General features: G+C 43.2%; 2 protein-coding genes and 1 long non-coding RNA gene across 4 annotated transcripts in view; 1 reads left to right on the top strand and 2 right to left on the bottom strand.

Moving 5' to 3' along the window:
* Window positions 1–6: 6 nt before the first annotated feature.
* On the bottom strand, window positions 7–3,432 carry LOC126384517 (uncharacterized). Its single transcript, XR_007569302.1, has 3 exons — window positions 3,237–3,432; window positions 1,861–1,909; window positions 7–1,015 (listed from the first exon to the last, which is right to left on the bottom strand). It is a non-coding gene; the product is annotated as an uncharacterized LOC126384517 (long non-coding RNA).
* A 232-nt stretch (window positions 3,433–3,664) lies between these two features.
* LOC126384408 (digestive cysteine proteinase 1-like) lies at window positions 3,665–15,575 on the top strand. 2 transcript variants are annotated; one of them, XM_050035468.1, is made up of 11 exons: window positions 3,665–3,820; window positions 5,528–5,587; window positions 5,675–5,767; window positions 8,052–8,224; window positions 8,727–8,988; window positions 9,086–9,281; window positions 10,408–10,601; window positions 10,688–10,779; window positions 14,333–14,494; window positions 14,795–14,984; window positions 15,067–15,575. In XM_050035468.1, exons 1-11 carry the CDS (start codon window positions 3,778–3,780, stop codon window positions 15,252–15,254), a joined length of 1,653 nt encoding a protein of 550 aa, XP_049891425.1. In that variant the 5' UTR covers window positions 3,665–3,777; the 3' UTR covers window positions 15,255–15,575. The 2 variants fall into 2 exon arrangements, with proteins under 2 accessions (XP_049891425.1, XP_049891427.1); XM_050035470.1 differs by having other exon boundaries at window positions 3,697–3,820; window positions 5,534–5,587.
* Window positions 15,361–21,777, bottom strand: part of si:dkey-166k12.1 (solute carrier family 22 member 6-B) — a 14,637-nt gene continuing 8,220 nt past the window's right edge. Inside the window, exons 7-11 of the mRNA XM_050035483.1 lie at window positions 21,308–21,414; window positions 20,975–21,186; window positions 20,575–20,683; window positions 20,257–20,469; window positions 15,361–20,067 (exon numbers count right to left, since the gene is read on the bottom strand). Of these exons, the coding sequence (XP_049891440.1) occupies window positions 19,977–20,067; window positions 20,257–20,469; window positions 20,575–20,683; window positions 20,975–21,186; window positions 21,308–21,414 (732 nt within the window). The 3' untranslated portion in view covers window positions 15,361–19,976. The remainder of the gene's footprint in view (window positions 20,068–20,256; window positions 20,470–20,574; window positions 20,684–20,974; window positions 21,187–21,307; window positions 21,415–21,777) is intronic.

The raw sequence follows: 21,777 nt of genomic DNA on the forward strand, positions 1-21,777 counted from the left end.
ACTGAACTGAACTGAACTGAACTGAACTGAACTGAACTGCTCGGTGGAAACGGGGCTTATTAAAAGATGTTTTGTATCAACATCAACAGTGGGACTTTTTTGGGATCTGATTCTCCACAAGGATAAAACTGGGACAAGCTGTCAAGTGTTGGATCACGTGTTGTTCTGCCTCGATTGTTGAGCACCTCCTAAATGTAAAGTTGAAATGTAGGATGTGGAGACTGTTCTGGAGGAACGTGGAGTGCGAGCAGTACTCTGAGCACTAAACTAAAGCAGAGACTGAACCCAAATGGTCCTCCATTTGGATGTGTGAATAATGAGTGAGTGAATGTATGGATATGTGTGAGTGAGTGAGTGAGTGAGTGAGTGAGTGAGTGAGTGAGTGTCTGTTGTGTTTTTGAGAAATGTTCCAACACTATCCTGTAGCACAGATATTCTATATTTATACTCCTGTATTCTTGTTTATGAATGTTCTGTGGTTACTGTTGTTATTGTTTAATACAAAATAAGCAATAAACATGTGCTACACATAACTGATTGTTCTTATATGAGTCTGCGACACTCTGTCAGCACCTAAGGTTATAGATCTAAATATTGCTCATGGACTTTCCACGTCCACATATGACGTCCAAGGTACCCTGGGTGTGTTGGTTGTTGACGTTCTGGGACGCCGTGTCAACTTCAGCCTGTTACATGCATTGTCTGTTTTCAAAATACACTTCTGTTTTCACAGGAAATGTACAGTTTGCATACAGTCTCTTTCAAAATAAAAGCACTACATCGGTACAACACGTGTCCATGGACAGCTCTGACATGTCTGAATATAAGACGGCTACAAAATAAAAACTCACCACTGTAAAACGTCCTGTTTCTGTCTTTGTTGTGAAGATGTTTCAGGCCTTGGGAGAGCCGACGCCATTGTTATCTTCGCCACAGCGGTGTCTTTAGCAGCTCATGAAGCCTCAGGAGGTGAAATCCAGTGAAGGTTAGGGTCGTGGCATTTCCAATACTCGCTCTAAGGGGAGACATGAGCACAAACAGAGTGCTTCAGACAGAGGTGATGCAGCAATGGGCAGTATAAGAAATATAACGTGTTTTTTTGAACATTAAAGCACCCAAATCTATTCCAGGAGACCCCAGTATTACAAATATGACCCTAAAAACAAGCTTAACAGGACTTCTTTAATGCTGCATGTATCGGTCCTGTTTGTGTACGTGTGTGTATTTTGAACCTGTGTGTGTATATGACAACAGAGTGAAAAGAATGTAAAAATAAAGTATATCTTAATCTGGTGGCTGCTCAGCTGTTGCAGTGTCACCTCATGTCTTCAGCAAACGACCCGAGACTCCCACCTGACAGAGTGCACTGCAGCACTCGTTCCTTTACAAAGTAAAACTCCATCTTCCATCTTTCTCTCTCTCCTGCCTGTCTGCACATGCTCATGAGATCATGCTGCTTTTCAGTGACACTGTATCATGTGATTTTTAATATCTGTGCCAGAGCAGCTCCAGACTCTGAGTGGGAGTGTTGGGCAGTAATCTGACCGTGTTCTGTAAGACACTGACATCTAGTGCCAAGTCTGGGTTTTGTATGTTTGTTTCCACCCACATGCTCCAAAGCACAGTTGGAAATCTGTGACTTGGTTAAATTTTGTTTTCTCAGTGACTTGCTGTCTTGTGAATGAGTGAAAAAAAGGAAACATCTGGTGATAACAGCACAAAAACAAAAAGTAAGACAAAAAAAACCAACAAGCTTATTCTCTGACAGTCTGCCCTGCTGCAGTGATGAGAGCTGGTTGAGTGTGTGTCCTGTAGCAGCACACCTGAGGTGTCGACCCAATCACACAGGCTTCATCTTACCTGACGAACTTTAAGGAGTGAAATGTTTTCTGTCCATGTTCATCATAATCTGTTGAGACAAAAATACAGAAAAAGGACAATAAAAAACTCATAGTATACATTTGAGAAAAAAAGATTTTGCTCTGATTATTAAACCACAGAAACTTTAAATAAATAAATGGTGAAATGTTTTCAGAATCTTTTACCCATTAGTAAAGATTCTCAGTTAGAAATCTGGAACAGTCCTGACTCATTAAACTGCGTCTTTGTTTGTCTGTTTTTAATTGTGTCTTTTGCTGCTGTTTCCATCTTTGTTGTGCTGCAGCCTACAGACAAATCTGTTACACGTCCAGTTATGAGTCATACGGATCAACAATACATACATTCAAGTTTTCAATAATATTCATAGTAATTAGGCTCATTCCCAGCTCTCCATCTATTCTTACTACTTCACCTTCTCCACCAATAAATCAGCTGCAACTGATTCAAAACTCTGCAGCACGAGTTCTCACTCAGACCACAAGAAGAGCACACATTACGCCTATTTTAAAATCCCTGCACTGGCTGCCTGTTAGTTTTCGTATTGATTTTAAAGTTCTTTTATTCGTTTTTAAGGCACTGCATAGCTTGCACCAGACTATATCTCAGAGATGCTTTTATTTTATGAACCAGGAAGGCCCCTCAGATCCTCTGGCTCCTCTCTTTGAACTGTCCCACAGAGTAGAACAAAAACATTTGGTGATGCTGCTTTCAGCCACTATGCTCCAAAAATTCAGTCTGGCTTTTATGTAGTGTCCTAAATTAGTTATATTGTGTTATTATTATTCTATTTATTACTTTTTATCTGTATTTGTCTTCTTGCTACTTTTGTTTTTATTCAGTGGTCTTATCTGTGTTTTTCTCTTTTCATTATTGCTATTCTCCTGACTTTGATTTTATATTTTATCCTGCATATTATTTTATATATGTATATATATATATATATGTATATATGTATATATATGTACATTTAGTAGCAGCACAGTAGTTTTGATCTTGTTTTTATCTTCTATTATTGTTTTAAATTATTATTGTATGACACAGTGTGCATTAGTTTCCCAGTCCTTCATATGAACTCTGTTTTTAGCCTCATTGTAGCCTGTAGCTCTGACTGCCTCTCTGTGCACCGCGCTCACGTGTGGTTTCAATTATGTGTTTTTGGACGTTTGAATCTGGGGCGCCGTCAGCCTCCATTAGGTGGAGTTGTGTTGCTACCTCCTCTCCCCTTGGATCTGCACAAGTGATGTGAGGACTCTAAAACTTCACCTGAGCCTCCCTCGGCATATGGGTGAGTAGATAATGGCTGCATTTACATTTTGGGTGCACTATCCCTTTAAGTGTGTGAAGTGTCTCTTTACCTTTCACTTGATCCGGTCTGTTTGTTGTTGTCTCGTTAGGCAGAAGTCTTTTTCTAAAACATCAATTGTATAGGTCCTGTTTCTGCATGTGTGAGTATTTCAGGCCTCTGTGTGTGTGTGTGTATGACAACAGAGTGAAAAATTGAATTAATAAAGGATTAATAAAGTCTATCTTCTTCTTCTAAAGTCCAGTGTGTAGCTGATGTGTTCAGTGTCTAATCTAGAAACAATAAAAACATCTCTAACACTCTCAGCAGACTGGACTGAGGCCTAAACACACCTGACTCAGCCTCTGTCAGCTGCTCTGTGCAACCTTCCTCTATTTAGTCATATGACACAGATCACATGACTGGCAGATAAAGCCCCGCCTCTCGTATCTGATTGGACCACACTCCTCCGCGCCGCCGTGTGATTGGCTGAGAGCTGTCAGTGTTTGCGGTGGTCGGTTATTTAGTCAGTGTTTTGGACGGCAAGCTGCAGAGTCATGTGTTTGAGTGAGAGTTCAGAGTGAGTGCTTCATCTGTTGTGTCTCCATCACACGATGCGTCTGTTCATCGCAGCTGTTGTCCTGTGGGCTGTCTCAGGTAGGAGACGTTTAATTAGCAGCACTGTGTTAGCAGTTAGCTAACGTTAGCTAGGCTATGAATGCAGCTAGCAAGTGGTGTTATTAGAGTCGTGTCGTAATAGGTAACGGTCAGGTTGCGAAAGATATACTTTCAGATTTAAGTGCTTTACAGCGGTGGCGAATACATCTTATTATTATTATTATAAATGAATTTAAATACCAAAGGAAACATACCTGCTTTTGTCTAAGCTACGTGCTAATGAGTTCAGACAGCGTTGTGCCAAACTTCAGTCAAAAATCATTCAATTTAAAGTTGTCTTACTTTTTAAGATATCTACAGGCATCTTAAAATGTGTCTCATGTTACCTGAGGACACCTCAGAAACTCGTCTTAAATTCGGTGTATATACAACACACTGTGCAACACTTTCTAGGGACTGTTCGTTATTTGTAAGGAGAGAGGGAGGGAGCAAAAAGAGGAGGCATTATGACTCAATTCTCCTCGTGGACCAACAGTTCTCATCAGGGTCCATCAGTGGACCAACAGTCCTCATCAGGGTCCATCAGTGGACCAACAGTCCTCATCAGGGTCCATCAGTGGACTAGTCTCCTGCATGTTTCTGATATGAATGTAATGATTAAATGATATATTTTGGTGGTTTGAGTTGAAGGTGTGAGAAAGAATAGTATCAGTAACATTGTTAACACTGTGCTACATTACAGAGAAATACAAAACCGTACTAATGAACCTTCATTAATATAGGCCTATATTTTATCTCCAAGTGCACGTCACACACTGAGCGAGCCGCCTGTTAATGACGCTGTGGGCTAATGGGCATGTAGCTACTTCCATGTTTCAGATGATACGTCATGTTTGTAGTCGACCAATGAAGATGAGTTTACATATCACCTTGGGTTCGTCCTTCACCTTCTCAAAATGATCCCACACTTTGGATTTCCTGCCCGACATGTTATTAACTAGCCTGTGGAATAACCGCAGGTACCAGCCCTGGAAATTAGAGGTTGTACACATGCTGTGTCTTTAAACATGAGCTCAGGTGCTGGGTGCTACTCTTGTGCCTTTTCTGTGCCAACTTTCAAAAGTGCACCGGCAGGTTGCATCTGACGTTGATAACCAACCTTAACAAGCATCATACTGCCTGTTTACCTGAAACCCTGAGTGCAGAGCTGATCTTCTTCCAGGAGCTGTTTATAAGTGTGTAGGCCTATCGTCTGTGGGACAGATGTAAAGCTCTGGGTAGCCCTGCACTAAAAACAAGAGGGTCAAAGTTCACAGTGTAACGTTATGAGAAAGTCCTGATTGTGTGTACACTGCATGCTACAGTAGGTACGTTTTAAGGGCAGCTGCAGGACATACTAAAAGTAAACAGTAGAAGTATGTGATCCAGAACTCACCCATTATGTGGGACAAATGCTTCCATCAGAAACAAAACGTAACCAAACCACCAAAACCACTTTATTCTACATGTCTAATTTCAATTTTTGCTAAAAATAAACCTTTTGCAGGAACTAACCAGCGTGCATGACAAGAGTGAAAGAGCACAGCTACTGAATCACCACATTTTTTTGCTGATGTTTGCGTTGAAAGTGATAAGGACACACTCTCAGACCAAATGTTCAGGACAGCTATCAATATTCTGAGTAACACTGTGTGTGAAAAGTAGGTGTATAAGTTCAGTAACACGACTGGAAATGTTCTTTTTCAGCTACAGAGGGGAAAGCAGTTCTTTCTCCTCCAGATTTTGGGAGCAGCTATCATGTCAAAGGTGAGCAGTACGACATCATATCACACATCAGGTCTCTGCTTCCTCAGAATTCAGCCTCATCACAAAACTGTCTCATCTCTGTTTCAGGAGTGATCTCTCTGCCCTACGCTGAGATCAAGGAGCCATTTGAGGCCTGGTTGGATGCAGCAGCAAAGTCCAGCCGCATAGACTACTACCATGGTGAGAAACCTCTTGACCCGCGTCTGCTCCTCTTAAACCTGGCGCTCGGCTGGATTAGTGATGTGAAACTGAGAACATGATGTGTCAGACCAGTGTGACCAGAGCAGAACATAAGCACTCAGTACATAAACAAAGAAGTGGAAAAAGAATGAATCAGCACTTTTCTTGTTGGGTCATGTTTCACACTCATCAGACTCTGAGCCTGTTTTCTTCCTGGCACAAGATAATTTTATGAGCTGTGTATTTTGTGTCCTCACCATCCTGAGGAGGTAAAATGTCTTGAATGAAGAAGGAACTTCTGAATAATTTTGCCTTCCTGTGACTTTCAACCTACCCACCTGTACCTCGTGTCAAGTTTACATTTTGTCTATCTCATGGTGTTGTAACTATGTGTGTAACTGTGTTTATCATCACCAAACAAAGCAAGCAGAGTCGTGACACCTTTACCAGAGGTGGATAGAACAGCCCAAACACTGGGCTGTTGTTACTGAACGAGCCAGTTATAAATACTTACTGAGGAATAGAAGTAGCCAAAAAGTTCATACTCAAAGCTCCAGTGTGGAGGATTTATGGGATATATTGTCAGACATAGAATAAAATTTTGTAAGTATGTTTTATTTAGTTTATAATAATCACCTGAAGGTAAGGATTGTTGTGTTTTCGTCACCTTAAAATGAGCTGTTTATATCCACATAGGGAGCAGGTGTTTGTTAATGGAGATCACCATGTTGCACTGCCATGTTTGTACAGTAGCCCAAAAAGGACAAACCAAACACTGGCTCTAGACTGGCTCCATTTGCGTTTTCATGTCGGTCACTGCAGTAAGAAGTCCACCTGCAATGAGCAGCGTCAGAGATGCACTGATTTGAAACGTTAAACTGCTTTATTCGTTGTTTTGAATCACTTCGTCTGTTTGTTTTGGAGAGGAGGAGATTTGTAGATAATTTGGCTTCCCATGAAAACTATGGAAAGTTTTATTGGCCTTTATCATTTGTAGCCCACACAAGATGATCTACAAATGTGTGCCATGATCCACAAATACTTCACTATCCATAAACATGTCTCTTTACAGTTGTGTTGTGAAAAGTCATATCCACAAAAATGAAACATGATTTGCAAACGCACCTAACTTACTCTATAAAAACATAATTTAACTTCACATAAAAATGTGACAGATTTAACAAATATTAAGAGTTTCACCACAGCAAATACACATGAAGTCATATTTACGCATTTGTGGATCCATGTTTACACGTGAAACAGGTTTAGCACATTTGGGGATGGCCTACTGTGAGTTCGCAGGTCATGTGACATTTGTGACTTCCCTCCTGTGTATTTGCGTAAATTTGTCGATTCCTACCGCAGCAGGATCTGTAAAAATAAGTATCTGTGTGAGGTGCATTTACTCGCCACATCAGCAGGTGACGACATTCTCACACATGAGATAACTGTACCAAGTAGCTCACGATAAAAACTTCCTGAACGTCTGGATCAGAAAAAGTCGACGTTAACTTATGAGACAAAAGGTCTGAGCACACAACATGTTGTGGGCGAGCCGCCGGTGTCCGAGATGCCATAGTGTTGTAGATGCACTGATTTGTAACATGCAACTGCGTTTTTTTGTTTTGTTTTTTTAAGATATTTTTTTGGGCATTTTTAGCCTTTAATGTATAGGACAGACGAGCGTGAAAGGGAGAGAGAGAGAGAGAGAGAGAGAGAGGGAGTGACATGCAGCAAAGTGCCACAGGCTGGGGTCAAACCCGGGCCGCTGCGGCCACCGACGCCCCGCAACTGCGTTTTTATGTGTTTTTACCAGATAATATCACCTGGTTTGTTTGTTTTGGAGACAATAAAAACCTCCTGAACAATAAACACTGAAGGAAATCACAGTGGAAGAAGTTTTTAGCTGGTTACAGTCTGCAATTCACCGTTAGACGACACCAAATCCCTCTAAATCTTACACACTTTACCTTTAGTTGTGAGTTTCAGAACAGAAAGCCAAAGCAGACCCAGGATCAGCAGACCAGTAGCCTCTCTGGATAGAAGAGAATATAATACATGAGACACGATGCAGCTTTGCAAATGGGCAGTAAAAAGTCGGCATCAATGCAGGCTCGCTGTCAGGTTTTCTATCCCACTTCCACTCCCTGCTGGTTAAATTGAGATGGCACTTAATGTGATGGACCCTCCACATGAAGGCAGACATGGAGTGGAAGTGGGTAGGGAGAGGGTAGAAAGAGTGGTTTGGGAAAGGCCCTAACTTAACTACATTCATCATCAACAGGCCAGGTGTCAACCTACCAGCTGGGGGCGGAGCCACAGTGGGGCGTTGCCTATAAAATCACTCCAGAGACCACAGAGACGGAGCTGAATGTGATGAAGTGTTTCCAGTCCAATGGAACAAAGGACGAAGCAGTCACAGCGCAGGCGTCGCTGCCTGACGTGCAGGGCTTCCAGGTCTGTGAGTGCAAAAACATACCACACTTATTAGATTGATTTTTGAAACAGTCTCATCAGGATATACAGTCTTGAAGGATGTAGCTGACCACCAGGTCACATCCTGGAATATTTTACAGTGCAGAAAAAGAATAACTTGTCTCTGCTGTTGCAGTGTATTGTGTGATCCATTAAAGTGCAAGTGTGAGTGAACCTGAGTGACAGTTTAAGTGTAAATGCTCTCACAGAATCTAGTTCAGCTCTCCCTGACATGGAGCCTGTCCAGTGAATTCCTGTAATTCAGATGCAGATCTTAGAGAGTGACTTTATAGTCTTAATGAGTGAGGTCACTGTGCTGTTGACTGTAGTCCCACATCCTTGTACCACTGCACACTAGAGTGATGTTAAGGACTGGGGAAAAATGTGCTCCATAAAAACAGAACAATCAGCGTTGAGTGTTGGAAAAACGCTCTCACAGTCTCTGTCCTGCTGCTCACATGTCATGATGTTAACCCCTCCATAGTTCCTGAGGATGGAGTACTATGGAGGCTCCCTATGTGAAGTCTGGCAGAATGTCACCACTGTGGGTTACAAGAAGAACACGTACACACTGTGGGTGACCCACTCAGAGAGAGGTGGTGACAGCAGGGACGACCCTGCCGTACCCCTCCACTATGAGATGATGGGCTACAACACGCTGCTGGGGTCACATTACGACAAGTACCTGGTGGATTACAAAGAGTTCAGCGCTCACGTGGACCCCAAAGTCTTCTCTCTGCCTGAAGGTTTGTGCTCAGCTGCAGACTCACATCAGGACTCACTCAGGAGGATTTAAAGGGGAGAAAAACAGTTGTCTGCTTTGTTGATTTTTTTCCCCTGCAGGGATGAGTTGTGGGCCATTTCCTGGTCCGGGAGTGGAGCACCACATGTTGGCCAATCCGATGAAAGATCTCATCCACACATCAGCATCAGGCCACTCACAGCGCATGTTCGACTACTTCAAGGACAAGTTCCAGCGTCAGTACAGCGACGAAAGAGAACACGAGGAAAGGCAGCACGCTTTTGTTCACAACCTCAGGTGAGAGGAGCTTCAAGTACTCATGAGCTGTGACGCTGATAACCAGTATGAGCTTTTCTTAAAGCACCTGGGCATTAAAGGGATAGTTCAGATTTTTTTAAAGTGGGTCTGTGTGGCGAACTTATCTATAGACAGTATATTACATACAGTTAGCACGTCCTAAGTTTGGAGAAGCAGGCTGTAGTCTGAGGTGGAGGTTGAGGGGCCGTACACATGCTGCGTTTTAAAGTGCCTGGAAAATGCGAGGTCAGGTGCTGGGGTGCTACTCTTGTGCGCACTCTGTGCCAACTTTCAAGGCGCGGCTGCAGGTTGAGTCTGAGGTTGCTAAGCGACCATAACCAGCACCATATCAGAGCCTAATTATCAAAAGTCCTGAGTGCAGAGCTGATCTTCTTCCAGTGTGTATTAGACCAAAAATATGGGACTGTCCGTGGGACAGATGTAAAGCTCTGGCAGCTTTGCACTAGAATGATGAACTTCTCCATATTTACAGACTGATATTTACGGAAAAAGGGAAAGATATCTGCTGGCTGTGATTGGTTGGTCCTCGTCACATGACAGGCGGTGCACGCTGCTGCATTCAAAAAGTTTCTCTCAGTTTATCTCAAGGCACAGCTGCTGCGCTCTGATAAACAGGTGCTCGGGATCGTGCATACACTACAACAGCATCGCTCTGGCATTTGAGTACATGCCATGCGTCTATAATGAAAACAATGAATTTGAGGGCACAAAAAACGCGGCATGTGTACGGCCCTGAAGCAATCCACTGCTGTGTAGGGGGTTGGCAACAAAACGTATTTTAGCCACTTAAAAAAGTCGCAACTAAAAGAAATCAATATCAGTTTAAGTGTACGTTATATTGAGAGTATTTCCTCTGCTTTACCTTAATGTCACACAGCCTGATCTGATGAGGAAGCTTTTAACGGCTTCAGTTCCCCATCTTTGCACTCGTGGAAGCCACCAGACTCCATTGACAAAAACACTAATTGTAGCTCACTGAACACAGGAGCTGTTCTGCTGGTCTACTGCTGCTTCAACCCAACCCAAAATGATCTGAACTATCCCTTTAATGCCAGTCCAGCACTGTTATCCTGTACATCTGATGACTATTTCCTTGTGACTGCAGGTACGTCCACTCCAAGAACAGAGCAGGGCTGTCCTTCTCTCTGGCTCTCAACTCTCTGTCTGATCGCACCATGTCGGAGCTGGCCGCCATGAGGGGAAGGAAACGAGGAAAGACCCCAAACAGAGGGCTGCCTTTCCCCGCCAAGATTTACCAAGGGGTGAAAGTACCCGAGTCACTTGACTGGAGGCTTTACGGTACGTGTATATATACACAATCTAAAACTACAGATGCATCTTCCTGGCAGGACGTTCTAGCTTTTACCCCGGCTGTGTTCTTACAGGTGCTGTGACTCCGGTGAAGGACCAGGCCATCTGCGGCTCCTGCTGGAGCTTTGCCACCACTGGAGCAGTAGAGGGCGCTCTCTTCCTAAAGGTGAGGGGGGTGAAAAGCAGTGTGCTGCACAGTCCTGGCCACATTCCAGTGTCTTTAACTGACAGGCTGCTTCCTAATGCTCTTTGAAGCCACAGATGTTCAGCATGAAGGTTCAGCTGGTCATGTTTTCATAGATGTGCTTTGCTTTTTGAAATATTTAAGACCTGAAGACGTAACGTTAAAGGAATACTTCACCCACAAATGACTAGTTATATATCAGTCGTGCTGTGTTACCTTAAATCTGTGAAGGTGTAGCGTAACTTAAGGCCTTAAAGAACAAAAATTATTTTTGCAATTATTACTAATTACTAATTGAATTAGTTAGGCGCCAGACGAGCGAGGGGAATGGAGATGATGTACCAGAGCTTATTGTTTGAGTGTGAGTTGAATGAGTGCAGGTTTGAGGAGAGCTTTAGCTCAGCATGAATGCTTCAAAGAGTCACCACATAATTCAGCATTTCCAACAGATCCAGGGTCAGACATCAGAGGAGCACAAAGGTAGATAAATTAATCAAACCCGCTCTTGATGATCTGCAGCACTGGAGTACAGCTCAGCAGTTTCCAGCTCCTGAATCCTCCACGCCACTACAACAACAATCACAATGAATCACCTTCATGATCACTGTCATTCTCCAACATCCTCAAGGAGCTTGTGACGATCAATCAGACAAAGAACAATGCTTTGTGTGGCTCAGCTCTCTTCTTCTCATGCCACTCTCCTCCACACTGGCTTTGTCTTCCTCTCACACCTCACAGGTGTATGCAGTCAGCCATTATTCTCTGTTTAAACCACGCCCCACCTTCACTGTCACACCCACTCACCAAATCCTCCTCTGCTCAGAAAATAAGGAGCAGCCTGCTGTGTTCATGTGTTCAGGCTGTCTGCTACAAAGGAAACATGTTCTTCCTCACATGGGAACCAGCCTACAAAAACATTAATTTATTGATTGATTGGGGTTTAACAGAAAAACTGTAAACTTGTGCAGTATGATCCAGGTCTCATTTATCCAGTCGTATACTCAGTACCTCCCAAACACATGAATGTTCACAAAAACACCCTCAGTTTTAAATCTGGCTTTGAAGAGAGAACAGGTTTCACTTTCAGCTCAGTTGTAAAAAGTCAGGGTTTTGTTTTTGTTTTTTTTTAAACCGAGCAATACAGTTCAGTTCAGTAGAAACAAAGGTAATTTAACTTCAAACACGACAACTATAACCTGGGAATCAACAAATGATCTTTTAAGAATTGTCTACGTCCATTTAGATCAAAGGAAACTCACAATTCATGTTCTCAGTTCAAACAGTTGGACAGAATAATCAGGCTGGCCCAACTGCTCCTTTGTTCTTCCAGGGGAAAATGGACTGTCACCTGGGAGCCATGGCTGCATATAGATCCAAGGCTCCGCCCATTCTGGTAGAGGGAGGCAAATAGTGTCTGGGGAATTTCTGTGCAGGTAGATGCTGACAGGTAGAGGGCTGCTTGGGGGAATTTCTGTGCAGGTAGATGCTGACAGGTAGAGGGCTGCTTGAGGATTTTCCACAAGGATGTTTTGCTGCATCTCACAGCAGCTGGAGTCTGAGAAAAAAATAACTTCATTCACTGGGCCGACTGCCGGCAACTTTTAAGGTGGAACGTTAACTTGTAATGTTACTCAATGCATGAGTTGATGACGTGAATCCATCAGCACACCTTAAATTTCACTGTGACAACTTTGACCATCACTTTAGTTTTTATATGACACACACTTTTAGTAATGACTTTAAAAATATAGATTAATTTGGAGCGGATTATGTGAAGGTCATATATTCTAATCCTCACTTCCTGTGGGCTACAGCAACACTAAACCCCTGAGCTTGCCTGAGAAGGACTAAATGCACAAAGCTGCTATTTTTAAATATCCCATGGAGAGAGACTCTCACTGCAGCCTGTTCTATTTTGTTCTGAAAATGTGGGCGTGCAGCCTCGTTCTGTGGACGATAAACCAGGTGCAGACTTCCATCTGTGTCACCGCTGATGAGGAAATACAGCGAGTGCTGGACGGAGCAGTGAGTGACAACAACCCCGCCCACATTTAAGAGGACTGTCTGAACAGACCGAGGGTCTAGGTACCATGTCTGAAGGCTTACTGCTGGTTCCAAAGGTGCTGGACTGAAAGGGTTTGGTGGAGACAGGGCTTATATTTGAGGTGCAGCTCTTTTGTCTGTGTGAAGCGTCCCTGTGAGTGAAAAGACGTCCTCCCCTTCAGAGGAGGGGCGAGTCCACAAGACCTCTCATTGTGCCACTCTCTCTCACGTTAGACAGACATGACTGTGTGTGAAGAAATAAGACTGACTGAGTGTCGGCTCTGGCCTGCCTCCATCTCAGCAGGGAAAAGCTCAAAGGCATTCCTTCTTACCCTGTTGCCAAGCAACCTGATCCAAACATTGGATGGTTTATTATGGGATTTGACGGCACCCCATTGACGTGACCAGATTCACGGACTCTCTCTCTCACACAGCATCTTAAGTTTGTCTCTCGCCTCGGGCCAGAAGCTGTTTAAAGTGGACAACTCTTCAACTGTCCTCGTGTTTTGTTTTGTTTTTGTCTGTGCTGTTGCAGAGACAAGCAGATCACAACCAACAACACAGAAAACACTGCGTATTGTTTTCCACGGTTACTGCGGTTGTTCTACCTCCCTCCGTTACTGAGGACAATAACTGCAGAGAGGTTACACTGATACATTTTGGTAACCGGTTGGGATGGGGGAAGAAATTGACACAGCATAGTATATTTTTGTGTGGTGATATACATCACACAGTGCCAAGTATCAACAAATAGAAATTAAACATTAGGTAGCCTACTAGGATAATATTATCAATTACTTTTTCAGTTCAAAAGAAACATTTTGCTGCAATAAAAAAAAAAAATCTGTTGCGATATGCTGAGTATTGTGATTTACTACTCGAGGATGAACTGATTAGATTTTAGTGGTGAAGGGCCAAAGGTCCAGGTTGCTGTGACCTTGCATCCATCTCATTTTCATGAACGCTCCCGTATGTCCTGAACTTAATGAAAGGAAATGTTGAATCAGACAGATTGTACGATTAAACCCTAAAATGTTTGGCAGGATTGTCAGATTACTGAAGTGATTTGTCAGCTGTCAGATATAATGAGAGCACAGAGGGACAGGACGAGTGCTCCACTAATAGTCTCAGTGTTTGGCCGTACAGTGTGATCAGACTTGCAGAAAGCACCAGCAGTTTGTCTTTGTGCCTCTGCCAGCATGCAGCGCAGCAGCAGCAGCAGGAAGTGACCCGCTGGATGTGTCACCCCGTCCCCACAGGCAGGTTCAAAAACAGAGCCGCTCCACTGGAGACAAATTAGAGTGTTTTCTTTGTGACCTCACGGCGTCTGCCTGACCTGTAGAAAACAGCTGGTGTAAAAGTGTTCATTTTAAACTCCACTGTTTATCTCACACCATCTGTTGATGTATTGTGCTGTTCTTCAGAGGAAGTGATGGATGCAGAGCAGGACGTGTTACTAATCTGTGAGTGACACTTTGCTCTTGTCCTTCAGACGGGCTCCCTGCAGGTCCTGTCTCAGCAGATGCTGGTGGACTGTTCCTGGGGTTACGGTAATAACGGCTGTGACGGAGGGGAGGAGTGGAGAGGGTACGAGTGGATCATGAAACATGGAGGCATCGCCACAACAGAAACCTACGGAGGTTACATGGGAATGGTGAGATGACTCCATGATGTGAAGCCTGTGACTGCTGCAGCAGAATAACCTGTGAAGACTAAAAGCTTTTTCTTTTTGGATGGCGGGAAGCTGTGAAGGTGTTTCATTACGGCTGAAAAAATGAAACACCTTCACACATGTGGTCTTCATATTACAGAGATGGTGAACGGTGCACATCCCAATATTCTTACAGTATTTTGACTCAGACTGAATCATGGAAACCTTCCTCCTGGATTAACTTGAGTATAATTACAAACATGAAGTATTTTATTAACATGTTCCTCCTCCGTCTCTGAACAGAACGGATTTTGCCACATGAACGCGTCCCAGCTCATCGCACCGATCCAGAGCTACACCAACGTGACATCAGGAGACGCAGACGCCCTCAAGCTGGCGCTCTTTAAAAACGGGCCTGCGGCTGTCAGCATCGACGCTGCACACCGATCATTTGTTTTCTACAGCCACGGTGTCTACTATGAGCCGGCCTGTGGTGAGTCTCACGCTCACTGGTGCTCACACTCTCTGACAGTGACAGTCTTTCTCGCTCTTTAACTGGCTTCTTGTGTTTCCAGGTAACACCACTGATGATCTGGACCACGCTGTGCTTGCTGTGGGATACGGCTCCCTGAACGGGGAGCCATACTGGCTGATAAAGAACTCATGGTCCACGTACTGGGGCAATGACGGCTACATCCTTATGTCCATGAAGGACAACAACTGTGGCGTCACCACTGATGCTACATACGTTACAATGGCATAGATTTGTCCATTTTCTCTACTGTGCTTTAAAGCCACTATGTGAGTGCCTGAGGATGAATGAAACCTAATGCTGGATGTGTTGAGGTGTGATCATCACGTCAGACTGAGCTGCTCGGTGAGAATCACGTGTTAAATGTTGAATTAAGATGCTGCACACAGAACAAGACGCCTTTCAAACATGGTACAAGTTTATTGGCTCACAGCTACAATGCCTTCATCATTTCAGTTGTGCAAAGTACAGTCTGTGACACATTTCCACTTGAACCTTTGTCATTTGTTGCATTCAAATTTGAAACAATAAAAAATGTAAAGTTTTTTTTTATCTGCTAGCGTCAGTGACATCTCTGGTTGATCTAACACTCACAGGCTGTGAGACAGTCAGGCGTGCTCTCTAAACTCATGCAGTAGAATAATATGTTCGATCATAAGCATTCACAACATACTGGCCTCTGATATATTTGCAAGAAGAGAAACAGATTTTACCTGAGTGACATTGCAAATTGCACAGTCTGCGCTTCTGGTGCATGCCTTGAGGTTTTTTGTGTATCAAATTCATACACACAGTAACAGCCCATAAAGATACTGAACAGATCCAAGTCATCATAGCAAGTCATAAAATATCTAAGAATAATTCAATGTAATAAAAAGAGAACAAACAATGCTGAAACTAAATATTTCACATGTTGATCACAGTCACATCCCAAAGTTTCCATACAAAACTACAACTCAATAACAGTGGCGTACAAAAGTTTGGTCCCCCCTGGTGGAAATATACTTTACTGTGAAAAGTTAGAAGATGAACTGATCTCCAAAAGACATGAAGTCAAAGACGAAACATGCTTTTTAACATTTTCAGCAAGATTAGTGACTTATTTTTGTTCTGTACAAGTTTGGAGTGAAAGAAAAAGAAAGGAGCACCGTGCAAAAGTCTGGGCTACCCAAAACATTTGAGCTCTCAGACAACTTTAACTATGACCTCAGACCAGGAATCTGGTTTGTTCAGTCATCGTTAGGAAAGGCCAGGTGATGCTTATTTCAACTGACTCCTGAAACCTTGTCCCAACAATCAGCAGCCATGGGCTCCTGTAAACAGCTGCCTAGCACTCTGAAAACTAAAAGACCTGATGAAGACTAGAAGAAGATAGCAAAGTGTTTTCTGGGAGCTGTTTCCTCAGTTGGTCATGTCATTAAGAAATGGACGTTAACAGGAACTGTGGAGGTCAAGCTGAAAACTTTGTGAGAGAGCTGCTCGTAGGATTGTTAGAAAGGCAAATCAAAACCTCTGTTTGACTGCAAAAGACCTGCAGGAAGATTTAAGAAAACCTTTCCTGTGTCCTCGCCGCTAAATTCGGCCTCAAGTTTGCAAAGGAACATCGAAACAAGCCTGATGCTTTTTGGAAACAAGTCCTGTGGACTGATGAAGGTAAAACAGAACTTTGAGGTATGTCTGGAGAACAAACTGTTCAACACGGGGGTGGATGGATGATGCTTTGGGCTTGTGTTGCAGCCAGTGGCACGGGGAACATTTCACAGGTAGAGGGAAGAATGGATTCAGTTTAAGTCCAGACGTCACAGCATCTGTAAAGATGGCTTCTACAACAGGACAATGATCCGTAACACACCTCCAAATCCACAATGGACGACTTCAAGAGGAGCCAGCTGAAGGTTTGGCCACGCCCCTCACAGTCTCCCGACCTAAACATCATTAAACATCTGTGGATAGAGCTCAAAGAGCAGAGCATGAAGACGGCCCAAGAAGAAATCCTCCAAACAGGAACTGAGAGACTCTGAGCTGGCTACAAAAAGTGCCAAAGGGGGCGCTACTGAGCACTGACCATATAGGGTGCCCAAACTTCTGCTTCAGGCAATTTAATTTTTTGTCATTTTCAAACTATAAAACATTGAAACAAAAAAGTGAATTAAAATATTTACTTAAAATATTGAAGAAATGTGTCATCTTTAACTTCATGGTTTTTTTTTGAAAATCAGTTCATCTTTTACTCGCTTAGCTTTACACAGTAAATCAAATGTTGACCATTGGTGCCCAAACATTTGTACGCCACTGTTCATTAGTCTAACAAATTCTACATTAAGCATAACTAAGTTAATTAGTGCAGGCATTCTCACTAAACTAGATTTTTCTGTAGAAAATGAGGCAGTTATTTGTTCGATACAGCATTAAGACACAACAAAGCTATTCAGCAAACAGTCAACAGACGTGGTACTTTTATACAAAAATATTATCCACAAAAAGTAAGAAACCCTTTGGTCCTGAAAAATATGAAGTCCTAACAATATCTGCTTCTCCTCTCCACCTATTTGATGCTTTCAAATCAGCAGAGGATTAGAAATTATAGCTCTGAGCTGATGTCTGTAGATTTATAAATATTAGCAGCGGGGGAAAAAATCAGTACAGCATAGTATCGTGATATCTTTGTGAGGTAATATCATATCACCACAGTGCCAATTATTAATTATTAATATGATGAATACAAGTTAAACTTTAGGTGGCCAACTAGAATAATATAATCAATTGCGTTTTTAGTTCACTAGAAACATTTTGCTGCTGCTGAAGTGACATGAACAGACCAAAAACAGATGTTGACAAAGTTTTCCTTTGAGGACATAATTTACAGTTAAAAAAGGAAATAAGTCACAGTATATTTTATCACAATACTGGTGTAGTAATAGTATCATGAATCCTCTGGTTCCCACCTCTAATAAATATACACAAACATGCAATCTGTGGTTCTGCAGAGTCGTTAAGGAAACGACTGCAGAACCACACATGTAACATACATCAAACCACTTCTCAAAATAGGAACAAAGATGTAAATGTTTGAGGAATGCACAAGATTGTAAAGGAAGACTGTTCTCTGCTGTGACTTTGCCTTGGCAGCACGTATGAATGACTGCTTTGTGTGTGTGTGCAGTTGCCCGAGCTAGTTAGGTTGGTATGCATAGAGCTATAAATCAGGTCTTGACATGTCTTGCATAGAGGACGTTATGTTAAGGCATGACTTTGGTATTTTTCAAACTGAAATCTATTTTTCCCATGTTTGTGTGTCTAAGAGACTAAAGGTGACAACTGTGTGTAAACTGGTCCAGTGGTGAGCGAGACTGCTGAAGCCAGGAGCAGCGAAACAGGCTACAGTGTGTCTACGTGGGGCAACTGCGCACTGTCAGTTTATGTCAACTCAAAGTTTTGCCACTTGCAGGCTCAGATTGTTGGTGTCATTATCATAATGGAAAGGATCCCTACAGAGATAGAGCTTTTTATTTTACCAGAAACAGTCTCTAAGGTCCCGTTTATACGACAACGATTTCAACTGAAAACAGTAAACTTAAGTTGCGTTTTGGCCGATCGTTTACACGACAGCTGCGTTTTGGGTGCCTGAAAACGCAATGTTTTGAAAACAGGTTCCAGAGTGCAATTTTTTGGAAACGGCACTGCCTCCGTTGTCAAGTAAACTTGCAATATGCAGTTCCTCTGAAAATTTTCAGTCACTAGACATGCGCGAGAAAGTCGACCATCACAACAACAATGCCGAGCTCTGTTTGTGCTGCTCACCTTGTTGAATTTATCAACGCTTCAGCAAAGTGTAGATCTACTGTGGCAACTCCACCTCGTTGCGGTCCTCTGCGTTCCTCTCACCCACACTTGAGCACCTGTTCTGGGATACACAGCGTCGGCCTGCCCGGCCTGACCTCCGCAGCCCTCCCTGGACAGACGCTCAAGTGTGGGTGAGAGGAGCGGAGAGGACAGGCAACGGTAATGTATAGTTACGTGGGCTTCATCAATCAAATTACGTGTTACTGCCCAACACTGATTATAACTATTTAATAAGAAAGTAGTATTTGGGTATAACAAAAAAATAAAAATAAACTTCAGGTTGCAGCCTCCGCTCGGAAAACTAAACGGTCCTAAAACTGCAGCCTCCAGCACTGCAGCCTTACCTTACCTGATTTTGCGGCTCCATGTGAACGGAGATCGTTTCAATAACGTTGTCATATAAACGCAGACGTTTTCTAAAACGCAAAGGACAGACTTTTCCGTTTTTAGAGAAACCATTGTCGTCTAATTGCCTTCACCAAACACACCAGACTCCATTTAAATAAACACAAATTTTATCATCATAAAACACACTTCATTCAAAGTCTAGATCACAAAATAGGACTCACAAAAGCTGTTTTGGTTTGTCTTTCCACTGTTCCAACAATCACCAGCTCTGGTTTGGTTGAAGTAAACCTTTAATTCACCTGGTAAGATGTGAAAACATGCTGCCTCTATACACGCTAAAATTACTTATTATGTAAATGGAGCCTGGTGGGATGGTCGTTGGTGATTTTGGGGCTGTTTCTGGTTAAACAAAACGATCTTACTCTTTAACAAGGTGTTTTTCTGTTGTCAGACACTTATGACAACAGTCTGAGCCTGTCAGTGACGAAAACAAGCACGTTTAGTGGACGTAAATTGATGGTGCACAAATGCCCCAACTGGTTACATTACAGCCTGTTTTGCAGCCACCTCCTGCATCAGTCTCACTCAATACTGGACCAGTTTCAAAACCCGTTGTCTCCACTGGTCACTTAGACACACACACACGTGAAAATAGGATCCAGGTTAAAAAATACCAACGTTACCTTTAAGTTCTGTATCTGCAGGAAACAGTTGAGGCTGTTTAACGTGACTCATGGAATGTGTGTAGTCTTTAAAATGCAGTCAGGCCTGGCTTGTTAGACGCATCTCCTGCCGCTCCGCGCTTCTGGCTGATTGGCTCATATCCTCAGACATCTCAGGGTTCTCCTTGCTCCTGCAGGAGACAAAATACAAAGTACACACTGAACTGTTAGCAGACGTTTGGGTCTTCACATGTGGGAACTGACAGGGCGGAGAGATTCTAAAGTCCTGTTCAGGGTCACAGAGGCTGAGTAGCAAAGACACATCAAATGCATGGTGATATAAAAGCTCCAGTGTAACACCAGAGGTCATGTCGTAGCACCTGGTGTCCCAGCTCTCTGCTTCCTCCACTGTGTCAGGCAGAGGTCTGTCGGCAGTTTCGGGCAGGGCCAAGGCCAGGACAGCACCCAGCAGCGGGGACATACCGAAGATGACCAGAGGTGTGGTGGGGCTGTGGTTATGGAGCATGTTTATAACGGGAGCTAACACACCGCCCATCCTCGCGAACATACAGGACACACCTATCCCTGTTTGCCTGAGGTACACAGGAAGAGAAAAGTCAACCAACAGATTAAAAATACACTTTGGGATGATGTGTGTGTGAGAAAAGTATTTAAAGCTGTGCAGACCGGGGTCTTACCGAAGCACCGTGGGGAATATCTCAGCAGTGTACACATAGATTACAGCAAAGGAAGCTGTTATACCAAACTTCCCCGCCATGGCAAGAGCAGTCAGGACGCTGGGATGATCTACAGACGGCAGGAGGAGAACTGGTTATTAGATTGTTTGAGTTGTGAGTATTTTTTTAGCAGGATACAGTAATTTAAGCTCATAATAGTCCAGGCCACTAATTGAATACTAAATATAATTGTAGTTGAACTACCAGCACGCTACTGAGAAATGTAGTTAAACCACTAGTTAAATTACAAGACCCTGACTCCTCTCCAACACTGAGGATGAGATGAAAGCTGATGTTTCTAAGATTTGGAGAAAGTTCGCATTCTTGTCAGAGAACAACAAACACACAGTGTGGGTCCCACCTGCAGGCACAGCCAGCATGAGCAGACAGGCGAGACCTCCAACAGCCAGGAATCCACTTTGGGAGAGTCGGCGACTGAAGGGCAGGACGAGCAGGACGAGGGTACGAGCTGGGATCTCAACCAGCCCGAACACAAACTGGGTCAGGTAGAGGTTTGTCCCCAACCTGGACACGCCCAGAGAGAGGCCGTAATACACCAGCACATTCACAAACCTGAGGGGCACAGGAGGGCATGGACAAAGGAGGAAGAAATACAGAATATGATCTGTTATTGATTTAAAAAAATCTATAAATCATTCGTGCATGTACACACACACTCACACACTCAACTTACCAGATGTAGAATAAGATGAGAGCCCTCTTCCTCATCTGAGGTGTTCGTACGAGATCCACAGCTGAGTGACTTCGCTTCCCTTCACTTAGAATCTGACACTTTTCAACCTGGACACAAGTCAAGAAAAACATTTGAAAGATATGAACGCTGATATTCTACATTATTTTTAACAGATCCAATGAAAAGACGAACAGACAGAGTGGTTCTCATCTAACTCTTGGAAAGGTTTACATCTGCAGCAAGAATAAACAGACCTGGAGCTGAGTGCCACCGACGGGTTGGAGACGTTGTAAAGTACTGAGAGACGGACTAATGCTGTGTTGCTTTTCTAAGGTTTTGTCGAAAATAATGAAAAACATAGAGTAACAGTATCTTTTAAGAAAAACTAGTCCATAGCCATTGGTAGCTTTGTCACCTTCTACCTATGCCAATCCTCAATGCCTATGTGCAGTTTCACATAGATTGACCAC

The sequence above is a fragment of the Epinephelus moara genome, chromosome 22, assembly GCF_006386435.1.
Source record: "Epinephelus moara isolate mb chromosome 22, YSFRI_EMoa_1.0, whole genome shotgun sequence".
Taxonomy (NCBI): Eukaryota; Metazoa; Chordata; class Actinopteri; order Perciformes; family Serranidae; genus Epinephelus; species Epinephelus moara.

Bases quoted from the DNA above. Each gene is read 5' to 3' on its own strand.
- LOC126384408 (XM_050035468.1), top strand. From the start codon at position 3,778: ATGCGTCTGTTCATCGCAGCTGTTGTCCTGTGGGCTGTCTCAG. The intron at 8,225-8,726 runs GTCTGTGAGTGC...ACCCCTCCATAG, and splicing joins CTGACGTGCAGGGCTTCCAG to TTCCTGAGGATGGAGTACTA. The intron at 14,985-15,066 runs GTGAGTCTCACG...TTGTGTTTCCAG, and splicing joins CTACTATGAGCCGGCCTGTG to GTAACACCACTGATGATCTG.